Source organism: Aotus nancymaae, unplaced genomic scaffold, assembly GCF_030222135.1.
Source record: "Aotus nancymaae isolate 86718 unplaced genomic scaffold, 86718_ANA_hifiasm-v0.15.2.pri h1tg000057l, whole genome shotgun sequence".
Classification (NCBI taxonomy): domain Eukaryota; kingdom Metazoa; phylum Chordata; class Mammalia; order Primates; family Aotidae; genus Aotus; species Aotus nancymaae.
Genome location: NW_026988471.1, coordinates 9,848,271 through 9,868,957, shown reverse-complemented (window position 1 = coordinate 9,868,957; position 20,687 = coordinate 9,848,271). Strand labels below are relative to the sequence as shown.

The 20,687-nt window shown below is 41.5% G+C and overlaps 1 protein-coding gene across 2 annotated transcripts in view; it reads left to right on the top strand.

The window, feature by feature from the left end:
* Window positions 1-20,687, top strand: part of NOL10 (nucleolar protein 10) — a 113,039-nt gene that overhangs the window by 23,299 nt on the left and 69,053 nt on the right. For both annotated transcript variants that reach the window (XM_012438864.2, XM_012438865.3), the window contains exons 8-12: window positions 48-108; window positions 5,011-5,096; window positions 8,761-8,839; window positions 10,233-10,382; window positions 13,626-13,692. In XM_012438864.2, the coding sequence (XP_012294287.2) occupies window positions 48-108; window positions 5,011-5,096; window positions 8,761-8,839; window positions 10,233-10,382; window positions 13,626-13,692 (443 nt within the window). The remainder of the gene's footprint in view (window positions 1-47; window positions 109-5,010; window positions 5,097-8,760; window positions 8,840-10,232; window positions 10,383-13,625; window positions 13,693-20,687) is intronic.

The following is a 20,687-nucleotide window of genomic DNA, read 5'->3' as shown; positions in this document are numbered from 1 at the left end:
CTTAAGTAGGAGCTAATACTTTCTCTCTTACTGCTTTTCTGTGTTAGGGAGAATAATGTTTGTGACATAAATTCAGTGCATGGCTTGTTTGCCACAGGAACCATAGAGGTAAGCATATGTCGACTTTATTTTTTAGATGTTTTATATTTGAGAATGATTGGAATTTTTATTTAAAGACTGAGGTGCTTGATTCCTTAGGGCAGGATGATAATGAGGTGATAGCTTCGGGTTTGCTTTTTATATGGAGAATTTGTGTTTCCACACAGAGGCCTGGCCCTTCCCCTGCTACAGACTACACCAGTTGTGCCTCAGGTTACCCACACCTCTACACCCATCTGGGAACCAGCTGCAGGAGAGCACTGCAGACAGCCACTTGCACATTCTTACTGGGAGACAGTAAGTTAAGGAGTCCCAGTGCTCTCACTGATTAGATAGTTTTATGATTGTGAATTAGCTCCTTTCCCTGAGGTGTAGTTTCTTAACTGGTGAAATGGAGATAATACTGCTTACCTTGCCAACTTTATAGAGGTGTGGGTGAGAATCACATCAGATAACCTGTGTGAAAACAATGTGAACTATGAAGGTGTATAGGATAGTGATTTCAACATCCTATGGGGTAGCATTCAATAAATATTGAGATGAACATACATAGCATTTTTCTTTTAAACTAGAGTATCTTTGAATCAGTGTCCTTCACACTTACCAATAATTTTTTCTAATTTGCATTTTTCACTTAAAACAGTGATAAATATAGTTTTAAAAAAATGCAAATATGTCAGAAGGATGTAATTTTAATTACAAAGTGCCCTTTTATACCTTCCCATCACCACATCCTACACCTCAGAGGTAACACTTTATTTTTATTTTTTATTTTATACTTTTAGACAAGATTGTGAAAAAAGAGGTAACACTTTAATGATGTGGAGTAGTATTGTTTCAGATTTTTTTTTCCAAGTGCTATATGCCAGTATCCATGTGTGTACATATATATTTTTAAAAGTGTTTTACAAAACTGAAATTGTATTCTATCATAGTTCTGCATTTGCTTTTTTTAAAAACATAACAATATATAATATACATCTTATTGGTACTTATAATTACTTACAATTCTAAACTAATTTAAAAAAATTTACAGGCCAGGTGCAGTGGCTCACGCCTGTAATCCCCCCACTTTGGGAGGCCGAGGCAGGCAGATCACTTGAGATCAGGAGTTCGAGACCAGCCTGGCCAACATGGCGAAACACCATCTCTATTAAAAATATTTAGCCGGGTGTGGTTGCACACGCCTATAGTCCCAGCTACTCAGGAGGCTGAAGCAGGAGAATCGCTTGAACTGGGGAGCAGAGGTTGCAATAAACCGAGATTCAGCCACTGTACTCCCACCTGGGTGACAGAGTGAGACTCCATCTCAAAAAAAAAAAAAAAATTACAGCTAGCATTCTGTTGTTTGTACTATAACTTATTAAACCAGTTTCATGTGGATGGAATTAACTTTTTTTAACTCAAATTATTTTTATGTTAAGAGATTAGTGCAGCCACAAAAAAACCCAAAATCATGTCCTTTGCAGCAGCACAGATGCAGCTGGAGGCTTAAGACAGGAATGGAAAACCAAATACTGCATGTTCTCACTTGTGAGTGGGAGCCAACCACTGGGTACTCATGACCATGATGATGACAACACTAGACACTGGGGACGACTAGGTGGGGAAGGGAAGGAGGGAGGCGAGGGTTGAGAACTAACTGTTGGCTGCTCTGCTCACTACCTGGGTCACGGGATCAGTCACACTGCAAGCCTCAGCGTCGTGCAGTGTACTCATGTAACAAACCTGTACATATCCCCAGAGGCGAAAATAGAAGTTGAAATTGTATTGCAAAAAAAGATTAAGACTTGAAATGGCATACCCGAGGTTGATCCAACAGATATGTGAAACTGTGTTGAATGCGTTTGAATGCTATTATGCTTCAGTCAAGCTTTCTCTTGGTAGTCACTTTATTTGAGATTACTAAGGGAAAGTTTTACAAGAGTTTCCCTGAGAAAATGGTTTCTAGAGTCCTTACAGGGCAGTCTAGGCTAGACACCAGGTGTGGTGGCACATGCCTATAATCCCAGTTACTCGGGAGGCTGAAGCAGGAGAATCGCTTGAACCCAGGAGGTGGAGGTTGCGGTGAGTGGAAATTGCACCATTGCACTGCAGCCTGGGCAACAAGAGCGAAACTCTGTCTCAAAAAAAAAAAAAAACTTTGTATATGTTTTTGTTTTATCATTACAAAATCAAGTGATAGACAAGAATACAGGCCGGGCGCGGTGGCTCACGCCTGTAATCCCAGCACTTTGGGAGGCCGAGGCAGGTAGATCACGAGGTCGAGAGATCGAGACCATCCTGGTCAACATGGTGAAACCCCGTCTCTACTAAAAATACGAAAAATTAGCTGGGCACAGTGGCGCATATGCCTGTAATCCCAGCTACTCAGGAGGCTGAGGCAGGAGAATTGCCTGAACCCAGGAGGTGGAGGTTGCGGTGAGCCGAGATCGCGCCATTGCACTCCAGCCTGGGTAACAAGAGTGAAACTCCGTCTCAAAAAAAAAAAAAAAAAAAATACAAAGTGAGAAGTGTAGTTCCCTTGTGCCCCGTCCTGTTCCTGTTTCCTTAGGTAAACACTGTTAATAATTTGCTCTGTATCCTTTGATGGTTTTCTGTTTACACAAACATTTGTTTAAAAACACAAGTGTTGGCTCAGTGAGGTAGCTCACGTCTGTCATCCCATCACTTTGGAAGTCCGAGTGGGTGCAATGCTTGAGTCCACGAGTTTGCCACTAGCTTGGGCAACATGTCGAAACCCCTTCTTCACCAAAAATCCAAAAATTAGACAGGCGTGGTGGTACGTGCACGCCGTAGTTCTAGCTACTAGGGAAGCTGAGGTGAGAGGATGGATTGAATCCACAAGGTGGAGGCTGAATACGCTGTGATTGTGCTGTTACACTCCAGCTGGGAGACTGAGCAAGACCTTCTCTCAAAAAAAAAACACAGACAACAACAGTCCCCCATTTTAAAAACTAAATTGCTTTTTGTGGACCTCATTCTTTGTAATGGCTGTTTAAGTGAATGTACTGTAGTTTCTCTGTTGTGGGTTTTTTTTTTGAGACGGTTTTGTTCTTGTTACCCAGGCTGGAGTGCAATGGCATGATCTCAGCTCACTGCAGCCTCCACTTCCCAGGTTCAAGTGATTCTCCTGCCTCAGCCTCCTGAGTAGCTAGGATTACAGGCGCATGCCACCATGCCCAGCTAAGTTTTTGTATTTTGAGTAGAGACGGGGTTTAACCATGTTGGCCAGGCTGGTCTTGAACTCCTGACCTCAGGTAATCTGCCCACCTTAGCCTTCCAAAGTGCTGGGATTACAGGCATGAGCCACCCCGCACCCAGCATGTTCTGGTTTTTTTCTTTTCTTTTGAGACGGAATGCAGTGGTGCAATCTCGGCTTGCTGCAACCTTCATCTCCCAGGTTCAAGCCATTCTCTTGCCTCAGGCTCCCGAGTAACTGAGATTACAAGCATCTACCACCATGCCTGGCTAATTTTTTGTATTTTTAGTAGAGATGGATTTTACCATGTTGGCCAGACTGCTCTAAAACTCCTGACCTCAGGTGATCCACCCGCCTTGGCCTCTTAAAGTGCTGGGATTACAGGCCCTGTTTTGTTTTTTCGGGAATTTTTTTTTTTTTTTTTTTGAGACAGTGTCTCTCTCTGTTGCATAGGCTGGAGTGCAGTGGCAGGCATGATCTCAGCTCACTGCAACCTCTGCCTCCCGGATTCAAGAGATTCTCCTGCCTCAGCCTCCTGGGTAGCTGGGATTACTCCATCTCTACTAAAAATGCAAAATTAGCAGGGTGTAGTGGACACCTGGGTCAGAAGTTCTCTAGAGATGGGGTTTTGCCATGTTGGTCAGGCTGGTCTTGAACTTCTGACCTCAGGTGATCCACCTGGCTCGGCCTCCCGAAGTGCCGGATTACAGGCATGAGCCACTGCGCCCAGCTGGGATTCTTTTTCCATTAAAAAAAAATTTCCTCCAGCTTTTTATTTCTAAAAAGTTAACATCTTTGTAAAAGTTCAGTGATCACGTATATATATTTTGCATTTTCTTTTCCTATAAAAATGTACATGTATTAAAAATGTTTTTTGAACCATTTGAATATAAGTTGCAGACATTATGACATTTCTTCCCTAAATACTTTAAAATGGATTTCTTAAAAATAAGGACATTCTCCGTATATATCATCATTATTTTATAATAAAAGAAATTTATTATTGATGTGATAATACATATTAAGTATTTAACATTGATACAATCATTTTTTAATTTAAAAATTTTCCCAGCTTTCCAAAATATCTTTCATCACTGTTCTCCCTGTCCCTCCATCCAATCCAGGGTCCAGTCAAGGATCATGCATTGCATTTGGACCTTTTTATTACATGGTTTGTTTTTTTCTTTTTCTAATTTAAAAGAAATTCAGCTCATGTCAAAACAAACAGCACTAAAAAGAGTAGTAGGTAAACAGTTACAATTTTATTTTCTATGGAATAAACAATATTAATGAGGGTTGTGTGTTTGAAGAATTTCCTAGTAGCAGCTTTTATGTATGTATATACAAATTTATTTAATTTTTGTTCTACAGCTTTTTTTTTGTTTTGAGATGGAGTCTCACGCTATTGCCCAGGCTGGTGTGCAGTGGCGCGATCTCAGCTCACTGCAACCTCTGCCTCCCAGGTTCAAGCAGTTCTCCTGCCTCAGCCTCCCAAGTAGCTGGGATTATAGGCATGCACCACCATAGCCGGCTAATTTTTTGTATTTTTAGTAGAAATGGGGTTTTGCCATGTTGGCCAGGCTGGTTTTGAACTCTTGGCCTCAGGTGATCAGCCCGCTTCTGCCTCCCAAAGTGCTGGGATTACATGTGTGAGCCACCACACCCGGCCTGCTACAGCTTTTATTTAAAATTCTTTTTTGTTTGCTTAGGGTAGAGTGGAGTGCTGGGACCCAAGAACTCGAAATAGAGTTGGTCTGTTAGACTGCGCATTAAACAGTGTCACAGCAGATTCAGAGTAAGTAGAAATTAATTTGCAGTGCTAAATGTTCATCAACTTTAAGTAAATGTATCTATCTAAAATTCAAATAAATCGCTAAAGGATGTCTGAAATTGTACTTTCTTGATCTTTATAAAAATCTTCTCTTGTATCTCACTGATGAGTAAGCCAGATAGTTTATTTCCAAAGTACTATACAGAAGCCTTATTTCTTTAGTTGCTGTAGGATTTTATTAAAACAATTACACTGCAGGAATTTATATTTCAGCTTTGTAGGATCTAGTGATAGAACCAAGGGTCCACCACAAAGTCCACAAAGGTGTGTTTTGAATTCTAAGGTGGAAGGAAGCAAGTGTTTTTTAATTTTTTCTTGTTCCTGTTGGCTTAATTCCTACATTTAAAACAACCCAAAGAGTTTCCACTATTATATACCCATTTATAGTTTTATGATTATTTCCTGAGGTAAGATATGTAGAACCTGAATTTCTGGGTTAAATAGCATACATATTTTGAAGGTTTTTAGTATATTGATGAATTGCCTTACAGAAAACATAACCTCAGGTTAAATGTCTGCCCGCGTACCTGTAGCATGCATTTGCTCCCTCTTCTCAGCCTGGGCATCCATCACAGCATTGCTAATAATAAGTCTTAGAAAGCGCCTGAAGATATTGATTAAACGAAGCCTAGTAGAAATAATGGCTAACTGGTAGTGTTTTCTATTTGCCAGTTACTGGGTTGTCGGGGTCACCTCACGTTGGGCATGACTGTTGGGGTCACTACCTGTGGGGAGGGTGTCTTGCAGTCCCTGACTCAACAACAGATGAATAAAGTACACTGACAGATATATTATGCTTTGCCAGTTTGCCTGAGGGACCAGGTGGCTTACAGGCACCTCGGAGAGTCCTGTAAAAGTTGCAACTGCCGGCCCTTACTAGCTGGTGAGACATGTATTTATTTAGTAGAGTTTAATTGACAAAGGCTTGAGTCAACACCACTAGAGGTAGAAAGATTAAAGGACAGGTTCTGATGCCTAAGGCGAACACCATTAGTAGATAATATCCCTGGTCAACCTCCCCCCGAGAGGGCCATCTGGCTCCAAGGTTAGTTTTAAGAACACATGAGTGGCCGGGCGCGGTGGCTCAAGCCTGTAATCCCAGCACTTTGGGAGGCCGAGGCGGGTGGATCACGAGGTCAAGAGATCGAGACCATCCTGGTCAACATGGTGAAACCCCGTCTCTACTAATACAAAAAATTAGCTGGGCACGGTGGCGCGTGTCTGTAATCCCAGCTACTCAGGAGGCTGAGGCAGGAGAATTGCCTGAACCCAGGAGGCGGAGATTGCGGTGAGCCGAGATCGCGCCATTGCACTCCAGCCTGGGTATCAAGAGCGAAACTCCGTCTCAAAAAAAAAAAAAAAAAAAAAAGAACACATGAGTAAACAGATTATTAGGTAAACTTCCTCACATGCCCTAGCTATTTGCTTTACTTATTAACTAAATGTAAGGGGGATTTAGGCTGCCTTCAGCCAAAACTTCTACTGAACTATGAAAAAACCCTTAGGCCTTCCAAAAGGGTTTGAGACTATATTCTTCTACTATTTTCCCTTAATATTTTTGCCACCACCCTGAGTGAATTCCCACACTGAGTCTAAGTTCTTTACATATATTAATTTATTTAATATGACAGCCCTTTGCTATAGGCACTGTTACTGTATTTGTTTTACAGATGAAAAAAAATTAATCAACAGCATACGTGTTATTCAGCCTTTAAGAATTATGTTGCAGAAGCATATTTATGACTAGGGAAAGGTGGTCCAAATATGCCTGTGAGCGGAAAAGTGAACCATACCGTTGCCTATAGAGTGTTACCACATTGTTGTCAGAAAAACAGTGAACACAGGCATAGTCATAGCAAGAAGGCTGGATGTATACCAAAATGTTAAAACTAGGGTTTTTTTTCTGATTTGGTTTTAGGTAATTTTACTTGTTTTATGCTTAGCTTTTTTTTTCCCCCTACAAACCTTAGAAGCTGTCACTTCTAGGTGGAGCCATTATAATATGAGAAAGCAGTAAGTGTAAGTGTTGGATAGGGGAAGCAGGCTGTCATTACTTGCAGATGATATAAGTTTCTCTGCTTGAGAAACTCTGGAGAATAACTGAAAATCTGGAAGAACTAATATAAATTGGTTATAAATAAATTGTTTGTAAAATGTGAAAAAATCAGTGATCTTGTTATTTATTAGCACTATCCAGTTAGAAAGGTTGTAAATGGAAAAACATTCCCATAATGACAAAAAGTTGTAAAACCTGATAAGAACATATATGGGCTGGCTGGGTGTGGTGGCTCATGCCTGTAATCCCAGCATTTTGGGAGGCCAAAGTAGGAGGATCAATTGAGGTCAAGAGTTCAGTATCCACCTGGGCAACATGGTAAAAACCCATCTCTACAAAAAATACAAAGCTTAGCTGGGAGTGGTGATGCACACCTGTAGTCCCAGCTACTCGGGAGGCTGAAGTAGGAGGATTCCTTGAACCCGGGAGGTGGAGGTTGCAGGGAACTGAGATAGTCTCCACCTGCACTCCAGCCTGAGTGACGGGAGTGAAACCCCATATCCAAAAACAAATTTATGAAGAAAATGACAAAGGAATAAGTAGAGAAATATATCACTGTACTGAAAGAAATGATTACGTGTATTTTGAAGAGCGAATGACTAAAGTTGCTCTGGATATGAGGCTTCAAGTTTCCCACAGATGCCTCAGCACAGTTACAGGCTCAGGCTTTAGGTGGCAGAAGAGACCGGATGATGCTGACAGCTAACAGCCTGGACTGTAGGTTTTGGGCCAAGGGCATGCGGACGGTAGGATTGACAGCAGTATTGTCCACTTCTGACTCCTCACCTAGCACTCTTTTCACTGTTGATCATTGCTTTTGGTCTGATAGGCTTGGCTGGTGTGTGAGAAGCATGTTCTAGAGTCGTGACCATAGCATTCACTCTGTCTTTGGTACTTTCAGAGGCTCTAGGGTCCCCATTTGAGGATTAGTCTTTTATTTTAGCTGAGCTTGGCTAATTTTAAAGTGGAAGTGGTATACCCATGTCCAAACAAAATCACTTCTTAAGTATAAAAGGGGATGTTTCAGTAAATAACCTTATTCTGGCTTAATTAAAATGGAAGAAAGAAGTAGATTACATTTTGTATATAAAGTGTAATTTTATTTTGATAATGAAAATTTGAATACAATTACCATTTACTTATTATTTTAGAGACAGGGTCTTGCTATGTTGTCCAGGTTGGAGCACAGTGGAATGATCACAGCTCACTGCAGCCTCGACCTCACATGCTCGAGCAGTCTCTTGCTTCAGCCACCCAAGTAGCTGGGACAACAGGTGTGTGCCACCACACTGGCTTTTTTTTTTTTTTTTAATTTTTTGTAGAGATGGTGTCTCACTGTGCTGCCCAGGCTGGTCTTGAACTCCTGTCCTCAAGAAATCCTCCCACCTCAGCCTCCCAAAGTGCTGGGATTACAGGTGTGAGTCATCTTACCAGGTTGCAGTTACCTTTTAAACAGAAGGCTAGAAATGTGATTTTCCCCCATTAGATTTGAAGTGAAAATGAATAATGAACTTGTTACTTGGAAGGAGGTTTGGCCATATATTCACAAAACATGAATATTTTGCTTTTCAGGATAAACAGTTTACCAACAATCTCTGCTTTGAAATTTAATGGTGCCTTGACCATGGCAGTTGGAACATCCACAGGGCAGGTAAATATGTTTAATTTGGAAATTTCACATGTAAGTTGGTTATTTCAGTGGTGTGTATATGTGTCATGAGAAATATACTGTAGGAACAAAAAATGAGGCCATACTATTTTAGCCAGAGCAGAGGGTATGCCAGAACGCTGGATTCTTCTAACACCTTGAGAGATCTTGACTCTTGTCTTGGTCAGTCTGTGGTACTGTGGACTTGGAGGTACAGTGGGCTAGGCCTGCACCACCTCACCTGGCTAATTTTTTGATATTTTGTGGAGACGGGGTCTCACCGTGTTGCCCGGGCAGGTCTTGAACTCCTAGGCTCGGGCGATCCCTCCACCTTGGCCTCACAAAGTGTGGGGATTGCAGGCTTGAGCCACCGGGCCTGGTCTTAAGTATTCTCTTATTAGTGGTTTGGAACAGCATTTTTCAGAGTCTGTGGAACAGAATTCTGTGGTCAGTCTTGGAGGTTTGCCAGACTTCTACTCTTGAAGATTCACAGTGGATTTCAATACTTTTTAAATGAAGGCTCTGAGGAATTCTTGCAGACAACAAATATGTTTAATACATATTTCCAAAATTTGTATGTTCAAGGAACTATTTTTTTTTTAAACATAGCATAATTAACTACAGCTCATGCCATGGGTGGTCAGCAGAACGTGCATTAGTAGTGCCAGTCTGAGGAGTACTTCTTTCTTTCCTTCAGGGCAGAGCCCGTACACTCTCCTCCCGCGACAAGAGGTCTGAAACCCTATCGTGGAGGATTTTCTTGCTCTGTCATTATGGGCTAGAGAGCACCTGTCACCTGGGACTTAATCCTAGGGGAGCTTCCCCAGGCTTCCTTGCCTGTAATGACAGGGGTCTGAAGGGGTTTCCCCTTCTCCCAAGAAGTCATAGCCTTGCTACCACCATCTGTCGTGAATCTACTAGAACTGTTCCTAAGTTTTGTTTGTATCTGTTGCTTTGACACTGCCTGGTACTTAGGCCCTCGGTGTGTATTTGTTGAACAAATGAAACAAATTCTTACAGGGTTTCATTTTTTATTCCTTTCTTAGTATGTTTAGTAGCTCTTTTTTTTTTTTTCTTTTTATTTCTTTTCTTTTTTTTTTTTTTTGCTTTTCCAGATGTCCAATCTTTTGGGTGCAGTATGTTTAGTAGCTCTTAAAAATTACTCTTGGGGTTGAATTCATAAAATGTATATGCTAAGGGTTATTTAAAAGATCTTTCTGGAGTACTGGTGGCTCACTTTAGAATCTCAGATCTCAGCGCCTTGAGTAAGCGTGTTCGTTGTGTTCATAACAAAGTAATGAAGCAGATGGCGCCATTATTGTCACTTACAAATACTTCCTTTGAAGATAAAATGTCTAGTTTGTTGAAACAGAAACAAGTTGGTTTTTTCTTTCAGGTTTTATTATATGATCTTCGATCTGATAAGCCATTGTTAGTTAAAGATCACCAGTATGGGCTGCCCATTAAGTCCGTTCATTTCCAGGATTCATTGGATCTGATTTTGTCTGCTGACTCTCGAATTATCAAGATGTGGAATAAGAACTCCGTATGTATTTTTGGTTGAAATTAGTTGCTTCTCTATTTGTGGGTGTTTAGAAAGATCCTTTCCTCTCCATTGCTTATTTGAGTTATGTGGGTTATTGAGAAAAAGATACTGAATATACATTTGGGAACTTAGTGGGAGGTCATTTACTTTCAGATAGATAATATCCATATTTAGATAAGGTACTCATGATTGCTTTCTTCCGGTTAAGAAATTTTACTGATTATCTAGAACTGGCATGCATTTTAGATGTTAAGTTAGGTAGAGAGAAAATCATTGTTTAAAAAAGTTGATCTATGATCTGAGAAACCCCCTACATATTGAGAGTCTCTCACAGATGTAGAAAATTTTTTGTTTGTTTGTTTGTTTTTTGAGACGGAGTCTCACTCTGTCCCCTGGGCTGGAGTGTAGTGGCATGATCTTGGCTCACTGCAATCTCCTCTTTCCAGGTTCAAGTGATTGTCCTGCCTCAGCCTCCCCAGTAGCTGGGATTACAGGCATGAGCCACGGCACCTGGCCAGATGTAAGAATATTTTTAAGAGCTACTAATTATCCTTCCATGCATGTTGGTGTTATTATATATCTCAGACTCATACTTTTCCTTTTTTTCTTTTTCTTTTTTGAGACAGAGTCTTGCTGTGTTGCCTAGGCTGGAGTGCAGTGACATGATCTCTGCTCACTATAACTTCCGCCTCCCAGTTTCAAGCAATTCTCGTGCCTTAGCCTCAGAATAACTGGGATTACAGGTGTGCACCACCATGCTTGGCTAATTTTTGTATTTTTAGTAGAGATAGCATTTCATCCTGTTGGCCAGGCTGGTCTTGAACTCCTGGCCTTGAGTGATCCACCGCCTCGACCTTCTAAAGTGCTGGGATTACAGGCATGAGCCACTGTACCTGGCCTTAAGAGCTATATTTCTCAAGAATATTTTGCTGTTCCTTCTCCTCAGCTCTAAATGTCATTTGAAATGTAACAAAATCTTATATTGCTGGTTTTTATCTGTCTTCTTTTCATCTTTCATTTTAAAACGTAAGTATTTTGAGAGAATAGTAAAAAGTTCATCAGATGGGAAAAATGCATTCAGTATAGCTTTGCTTTTAAGAGTTCTTTTGCATTTAATTAATTAGAAACTTAGCATTTTTAGTTTAAAAACAGATCACTTTAAAAAAATTCCTATTTGTGATGAAGTTGGGCGGATGATCCGCCAGCCTCCACAGTAAGAGCCTGAGTGCAGGTGCCGGTCTTTTTCGTGGGGGCTGCCTGTGCTCAGGCACACATGCTGCACACAGCCTCTCACAGTTCAGCTGCCTGTTGAGTCTCTGGCTTTCTGGGCTGCTACTTTTGGTTTTTTAAATTTCATTTTGTCAATTCCCAAAGTATGGGTCTTAGTTGGCTTTCCTTTTTCCTCTGGATCTGTCCTGGAGATCAGAGTGGTCCTCAGGGCGTATTCTACATCTCTGAGGCCCTAACTTAATTCATAGGTTCTGGTGACTTTTTGGGCTTTCAGTCTTTCTGAATTCTTGGAAGAATTACCCTGATGATTGCCCAGGAAGTGTCTGTACTGTCTGCTTTGTTGGCTTTGAGTTTGGAGGATTTTGAGGACTTTTTTAAGGAAGATTCGTGATCTTAGACCAGAACTTTCTCTGTTCTTTTTCAGGCAATTCAAACTAGTTGACATTAAAACCATATTTATCTTTAATACTATAAATGCATATGGTTTTATTCTTAAAAATTCATAAAATACTGGTAAAGTAGAAGTTACTTATCCTTGACCTGGCTTTCGTCCAACCTAAGGTAAAGACTGCTACCAATTTGGACGTATCTTTCCAGACCCTTTAACTTCTGCATAGTTTCCATCATGTGGATTATTAGAACTTTTGACACCTTTTTGTCATTGTTATTCCATGCTATTATAATTTCCTTTCCCCTTCCTTCCTTTTTTCCCCTTTTCCTTCCTGTTTCAGTGGGAACTTGAGAAAAACGGGAGGTAGCTGTGTGAATTTCACTGTTAGTCTTGAGTTAGGACTTGGCCCTGTTCTTCATTGGGCACAAACCATCTTGTCTGTGCCCTAACACTGCTCTTTTTTGCCGTGGGCACTCAGTCCATCCTAGTGTCAGACTTCTCATAATGAGTTACAAATGCAAGAGCTGGCGAAATTTTCATCATCACTTCTTGAAATCATTGTACTGTAATTGCTACAATAAATATTATTTTGGCATTTTTTTTTTGTTTCTTATGACTAAAGACTTCCTCTTGACTAACACCCATTACTTGGTTTTGCTTGACTTGCTTACCTTGTTTATCTTTCTCATCACCTTTTTCCACACCCACCTCCTTAGCATCTTTTTCTTTTACTTTCCTTCTCTTAATTTTTAAAAAATGGAACACTCTTCCCTCGACACTTAAAATGGAAATGGTTTAGCCCTAACTACATGGTAACTAAAACTTAGGTATTTGTAGGATTTCATTTTGTATTTTATATCCATTGTCTCACTTGATCCTCGATCCTCCTGGAAACCTTGCATTGTCGTCCTCATTCTCCATGTTGGTCACCTCTCTCCTCTGATTTCTTCCTTTTTTTTTTTTTTTTGAGACAGAGTCTCACTCTGTTGCCCAGGCTGGAGTGCAATGGCACTGTCTTGGCTGACAACAACCTCTGCTCCTGGGTTCAAGCGATTCTTTTGCCTCAGCCTCCCAGGTAGCTGGGATTACAAGTGCATGCCACTATGCCTGGCTAATTTTTGTATTTTTAGTTGAGATTGGGTTTCACCATGTTGTTCAGGCTGGTCTTGAACTTCTGACCTCAGGTAATCCACACGCCTCGGCCTCCCAAAGTGCTGGTATTACAGGTGCGAGCCACCGCGCCCAACCGTCCTCTTTTTCTTTCAATACAAGTTAAGCTGGGTATACTTCACAGATTATAAGAGGTTTTTTTTAAGTTGATACATAATTAAACTTTGTCTTTTCCTGCCATGTTAACATTATCTTTAAAATGTGTAATTTTTTCTTTTGGCGGGGGGCAGGTGACTTCTCCCTAGGCCTCAGTTTCTTCATCTCTAAAATGGGAATTTTTGATAAATTGATAAGATAAATTCTCTAAGATTTTTTAAAATTTGAATTTTGTATTTGAATTAGGCTATTTCTTTACATAGGTGTAGATAGTTGAGTTACATCTCCAGTTTATTTGACATTGCCAAAAGTTGTTCTTTAAATTTTAACAGTTCATTTTTGCTTGCTATTTTTAGGGAAAAATATTTACTTCCTTGGAGCCAGAGCATGACCTTAATGATGTTTGTCTCTACCCCAACTCAGGTATGCATTCTGTAGTGGACATTCAGTGAGGCAAATAAACGCTAGACTTCTCTAGGCTTTAAACCCATTTTATTTCTTAAGATAGGATTTGGCTTTGTCAGCACACTTCTTGGATATTTAACTTACTTAGAGGAGTTAAGAGCAGGAAGTGGTGTGGATGATTCAGAAAATGGCATGCTGAGTGACTCAGTGCTCAGCCCGCCCAGCTATCAGTGGAAACTGGTAACAGCACAAGGTAGGAGGCAGGTGAAATGCTATTTTAGTGTGCTCTTTAGCTCTTTTATGTGATTAGTAATAGTGGGTGGAAATTGAGGGCAGAGATTTGGAGAAAGCTAGATTGCCTGATAATACACAGATGGCTCATGAAGCCTTGGATTTTGTAAATTCTAAGTTGTATGCTGTTCAGCACTTTACATGTTAGATTTCAAAACTTAATGCATCCAAGGCAAATCTGTGAAGAATTTCAGAGTATGGGAGAAAAATGAGAATAGTTCCTTCTCTGAGGACAGATATACCCAGATCATCCTGATAGAGGGAAGTAAGGCAGAGCATGAGAAATCCTGTTACATGTGTGCAAAGAGCACTTTGACACCATGCTGGAGAGAGAGCGCTTTCTCCCCAATCTCCGAGAACAGAGCATCGGGAAGATTTTGCTTTAGTTGAGCTGGAGTGCTGAGTGAGATTTGGTTAGGTAGAGTTGGCAGGGCTGAGGTGATTCCCACCAGAGAGCAGTGCAAGACGAGCAAAAAGGATGGGCATGGAGGACTTGGCTGGGGTGGGGAGGAGCGTCCTGTGCCTGAGCTGTGGTGGTTCTGGGAAGGCTGAAGTGGGAGGCAGAGGGTGGCGGGTGGTGGAGGGCTGGGCTTGATGTGCTGAATGGCTTGGGCTCCACATGGCAGCCAGAGAGGGCTTGTTCTGACTGTGCTTTCAGAGGCAGGTCTACTCACTGTGCAGTAGACTGGTTTTGAACAGAAGTGATTGGAAGCGACTGATAGTCTGAGCTCAGATGGGGAGCACAGGCAGGAGAGCAAGTCTGGAAAGATGATGGCTCCTTTTTCTAACGTGTAAGGATTACGAGGTGATGGACCAGTGGCAGTATCTGGTAGAGGGTCTCAAACCTGGCTGCCCATCAAAATCATCTGCACAGTTTTGAAGGTACAGCTTCCTTGACCTTATCCTAGGTGTACTGACTCATAGTGTCCATGGAGATGGCTCAGAAACATGTTTTTGTTTGTTTATTTGTTTTGAGACAGAGACTTGCTCTGTCAGCCAGGTTGGAGTGCAGTGGCACGATCTCCACTCATTGCAACCTCTGCCGCCTGGTTCAAGTGATTCTCATGCTTTAGCCTCCCGAGTAGATGGTATACCAGCACCCACCACCACCACCATACCTGGCTAATTTCTACATTTTTAGTAGAAATGTGATTTCACCATGTTGGCCAGGCTGGTCTTCAGTTCCTAACCTCAAGTGATCCACCTGCCTCCACTTCCCAAAATGCTGGGATTACAGGTGTGAGCCACTATGCCCAGCCAGAAACGTGTATTTAAATTTATTTATTTATTTACTCAGACAGAGTTTTGCTTTTGTTGCCCAGGCTGGAGTGCAGCAGCACGATCTTGGCTCACTGCAACCTCCGCCTCCTGGGTTCAAGCAATTCTCCTGCCTCAGCCTCCCGAGTAGGTGGGATTACAGGCACCTGCCACCACACCCAGCAAATTTTTGTATTTTTAGTAGAGACAGGGTTTCACCATGTTAGCCAGGCTGGTCTCGATCTCCCGACCTCAGGTGATCTACCCGCCTGGCCTCCCAAAGTGCTGTTATTACAAGCGTGAGCCACTACACCCAGCCTCAGAAACGTATGTTTTTCACATATTTCCCACTGGATTCTTAGGCATCAAGCCCTGAACTGATCTGCAGACTTGCACTTGGGAGGCATGTCTGGTGTCCCATAGAAAATGTGGTCCCAGGATAAGCAGGTCTGTAGATAGAAAGTTTTGCGATTATCCCAGAAGTGGTAGGAATGAATGAGATTACTGATAGGGAAAGCTAGGAGTGAGATAAGACGTGAGCAGGAGCTGGTTCATTTGGGAGAATGAAGGGGAGGAGCCAGCTAAGAAACTGGGCAGGAATGGACAGCATGACAGTGCCAGGCCCCACAGTTTTTGATGTATGGGAGAGATTCAGTGGGCATTGCTCAGCAGCTAGTGAGGATTACAGAAGTTGGGACAGGAAGGAAAGAGCTAAGATTGGTTGAATGCTGCTGTTATCAATCTGGATGATGGATGCTGTAATATAGACTTACCATTTAATCTTTCATAACTGTGTAGTCAGTGGTCCATGGCTTTTTTTTTTCTTTTTTCTTTCTTTCTGTCTCTTTTTTCCTTGCCTCTTAAGGGGTCAGAAAAATTGGGTAATTTGTTCAGGCTTGGTCACCCAGCTGGTGTGTGGCAGAGCCTCAGTTAGAACCCAGCCTTCCTGATTCTGGACCCCATGCTGTTTCTAATTACACAGTGCTCTCCCAGGAAAGATGAGAAACCCTAGACCTTGTAACTTGCATTTCATCTGTGATAGTTGAGAGAATTTTATTATGATCATGGGAGTAAAGTGAAATTCTGGTGAGTTCAAGAACAGATTGCAGCTGAGGATGCTGGGTTCTAGTTAGGATATTGAAATGACCTACACTGGGGTCTGGGCTAAGTAGGTAAGGGAGTAAACCAGGTTGAGCTGAGGTTGGGCCAAGGGTGATGAGCAGGGGTAGCACGATGCGGGGAGTGACAGTTTGAAGGGCGCAGAGAGTGGGGAGAGAGAGAGATTCTCACCTTGGGCTGTACAGTTTGGTAGCCAGTAGCCACTCATGGGCGTTGACATTTACTGTGAGTATAAAACGTACATTGGATTTAAAAGACAATCTATGAAAAAAAGTATGTATAATAGATTAATAATTTTATATTAATTACATGTTGAAAATATTTTAGATGTTAAAATTAATTTTACTTTTTTTTTAATATGGCTACTAAAAATTTTTAAATCACGTGTGGCTCACAGCTCTCTCCATTGGACAGTGCTGGTCTAAACTGGGAGAGCTTCAACTCTTTAGGATGCTGGCAAGGTACAAGGCATTAATGGTGCTTTTGCCTGGCTCAGTGGAGCAGGGATTATTGAGGCTGGTCGGCTGCCTCAGTTTTTCTAAGAATGTAGAAGCCCAAAGAGACACCTACTGAAATAAGTGCCAATCTGTTGGCCTCCCCAGGCTGCTGTGCCTAACCAGCTTCTCCATGAGGCAGAGCTGGAGGTTGCACTCTTCTTGTGGTCAGCGTGATTTCTAAGGTCAGTTTTTGTGCATCTCTCCCCCACCTTTAATGAGTGTAAAGATCTATTAACCCACAAAGGGTATGATTACTTGGCAAAGAAGCCCCTTTCTGAGAAATACTCAGGCTCATCTCAAACTATTGAGGAACCCATTCTTGAAATTCCACCACTGTTGACAGTTGTTGGAATCACAAGGACAAGGAGAGGAAGGAAGCTGATGTTAGCAGGGAATGTTGTTACCCAGGTGACCGCTAAGGAAGAGACTTAAAATGGATTGAGAGGGTGTTGATAATTCAACCACACATCTCTGGAATACTGATTTTATTTTTTTAGAGACAGGGTTTCACTTTGTCTCCTAAGCTGGAGTGTAATGGCACAATGGTAGCTCACTACAGCCTTGAACCCCTGGGCTCAAGTGATTCTGCCTAGGCCTCCTGAGTAGCTTAGACTATAGGTGCGCACAGTCACATGGGGATCTTCTCTGGGTCTTGTAGTAAAATTTTTAATGATTTCATTGTCATTTAAAATGACATAAAAATGGTAAAATAAGCATGCTTTTTAATGAAATGTAAAAGTGTTTCTCTCTGGGAAAAACACCTAGAACACTTAGTTAATGAAGATTATTATGGCCTAGTGCAGTGACTCATGCATATAATCCCAGAACTTTGAGAAACTGAGGCAGGAGGATCACTTGAGACCAGGAGTTCAGGACCAGCCTTGTCAGCATAGCAAGACCCTGTCTCTACTAAAAATTAAAAAAAAAAAAAATTAGCAGGAGGCAATGGCACACGCCTGTAGTCCCAGCTACTAGGGAGGCTGAGGCAGGAGAATCGCTTGAACCCTAGAGTCAGAGGTTGCGGTGAGCTGAGAATGTGCCATTGCACTCCAGCCTGAGTGACAAGAGTGAAACTCTGTCTCAAAAAAAAAAAAAAAAAATTAGCAGGAGCCAGTGGCACATGCCTGCAGTCCTGGCTACTTGGAGAGCTGAAGCAGGAGGATCACTTGAGCCCAGGAGTATCCAGCCTGGGTGACAAAGTAAGACTTAAAAAAACAATTATGTTTGTAACATTTTAATTATAGAAGCATTTATAGCACAGTGATTTTAATAATTACTTATTAAAGTAATATTTATGAAGAAATGTTTGACAGTTTGGTCCGAAAACATTCTTAATGTGTAGTATTTAAAACAATCTTATTTGGTAAACTAACCTATAGGCCAAATCCAGTCCTCCAGCTGGCAATTTGCAGCCTTTGAGTTAAGAATGGGTTTTATATTTTTAAATCGTTGGGGGAAAAAAATCAGAATAATAATAATATTTTATGGCTTGGAAATTCAAATTTTTGTGACTGAAATCCAGATTTCAGTGTCTTTCAGCATAAAGTTTGATGTGAACACAGCCACCCTTGTTCGTTTAGACATTGTCCATGTGGCTTTTGCAGCACTGTGCAGAGGTGGGTAGTTTTAACAGTGACCAAGTGGCCTGCAAAGCCTGAAGTGTTTACTGCCTGACCTTTTGCAGAGACAATTTGCTGACCCCTAGTCCGTATTACTAATAGAAACAAAAAGGTCACTTTATCCACAGTATTTAATTGTGAAAAATTTCAGGCCAGGCACGGTGGCTCATGCCTGTTATCCTAGCACTTTGGGAGGTTGAGGTGTGCAGATCACTTTAGGTCAGGAGTTTGAGACCAGTCTGGCCAACATGCTGAAACCCTGTCTCTACTAAAAATACAAAATTAGCCAAGTGTGGTGGTGCACGCCTGTAATCCCAGCTACTCAGGAGGCTTAGGCAGGAGAATTGCTTGAACCCAGGAGGCAGAGGTTGCAATGAGCCAAGATCATGCCACTATACTCCAGCCTGGGGGACAGAGCAAGACTCCATCTAAAAAAAAAAAATTTTTTTTCAAACATACAGAAAAGTTGAAAAAGTGGTAAACATCTTTATGGCCTCTCCTCAATGTTTGTTATTGTTGATCTTCACCGTAATTGCTTTATTTATCTATGTGCTTCTGTGGTGGTTCTGATTTCTTTGTGGAATCACTCAAAAGCCAGCTGCAGACATGGTGGCAGTCACCTGTACTGAGCGTGGCATTGATCTCCTGAAATTCATTGAAATTTATTAGGTCCCTTATCGTGCCTAATAAAAATGGCAGCCCTTTTCTAATATTATCTTACATCCAGTCCATTTTCAGGTTCTCCTAATTGTTCCCGAAATGCCCTTTTTTAGTTAGGTTTGTTTGTTTTTGAACCAGGATATAATTGAAGTTGTGTGTTACATTTAGCTTTGTATATCTTTATGTATCTTTTGTATTTCTAGTTTCTTTCAATCCAGAATAGTCTCCTCCATCTTTTTCTTGTCTTCTCCATGATACTGACTTTTCAAAGATCAGACCAGTGGTCTCATAGAATATCCCTCATCCTTGATTTCTGTGATTTTTTTTTCCTCATGATGTTGTTTAAATTGATTCTTTACCCTGTATTTTTTCTAAAATAGAAAGTTAAGTCTAAAAATTTAATTAAGCTTAGGTTAAATTTAGGGCAAGAGTGATGTGCAGGCTGCTGGGTCTCCATGTCAGATTGTATCACAGCACATCGTCGCAGTGTCCGAGAGAGGTAAGGTTGATCCCATTGTTAAGTGATGTCTTCATTACAAAGTACGGTTTCTTGCAAACTGACGATTTTAAGCATGATGTTTTGGACAAAGGAATGACTATTACTATCTAATAACTCCCAAGAGGTTAATCAAGAGTAGGAAAGGTAGCCAAATCATTTATTTCATAAGAGAGCAAGCAGAGCAGGACCAGTACGCGCCCCTTCTCTATGGCTCGGATCTGAGTATGGCAGATTCATGTGCTCTGCTTTTCCTTGCTTTCTCACACCTTTTCCTCCAGCTCTGCTCTTTTTGTCTTATGCTTAATCATTGTGGGCTTAATCATATTTTAGAAAAGCTGAAACTGTCTTTTTTTTTTCACTTACTCATTTTGGAGTAATTGAAGCATAATCATGATATGGTTTTGTAATTTTTTTTTATACCAAGCAGTATATTGGGAAATGGTTCCGCCTTCCTGCCTCGTTGCTCATCCGGCCACCTATGCAGCACCTGTGCAGTGAGCAGCTGCTCCATGCAGGTCAAGGCACTTGGAGAGACAGCACAGCTCTGTGACTTGGGTGTGCATCAGATTCATGTCACGGGGAGCTTGTAAAGCTTACGCATGTCTGAGTCCCACTCCAGACCTGTGGAATCAGGATTAGTGGTTTCAGAACCACTGGTAGAGAGAAAAGAAGGTGGGCACTGGGCTCAAGAAAGATCCAGTTCAGGCTTTAATAGTGGTGGAAATTACCCAACCTCAGCATTTTTACCTGCCTTACAGGGCTGTTGGAGACTCCCTCTGTTGGTAAAGGTGAAAGAGCCTTTTATTCCCTGTCCATGCCCTCTAAATACATGGGAAACTGTTGGGGTCATCTGTAAATATCTTTGGTGCCTTGTACAGTAAACTCAAATGGCCCATACTTTTATCTGAGGTTCTATATAGGGCAGGAGCGTCCCTGCCAGTCCCCTTTGGCACAGTTCTGTGTGCACAGCCTGTCTCCTCTGAGCTCTTCAAGGCAGTGACTGATACCGTATGTTTTCATGCAGCGCTTCCCAACATGTTTGGTGAAGAACCAGGATTTTGGTTTTTTGTT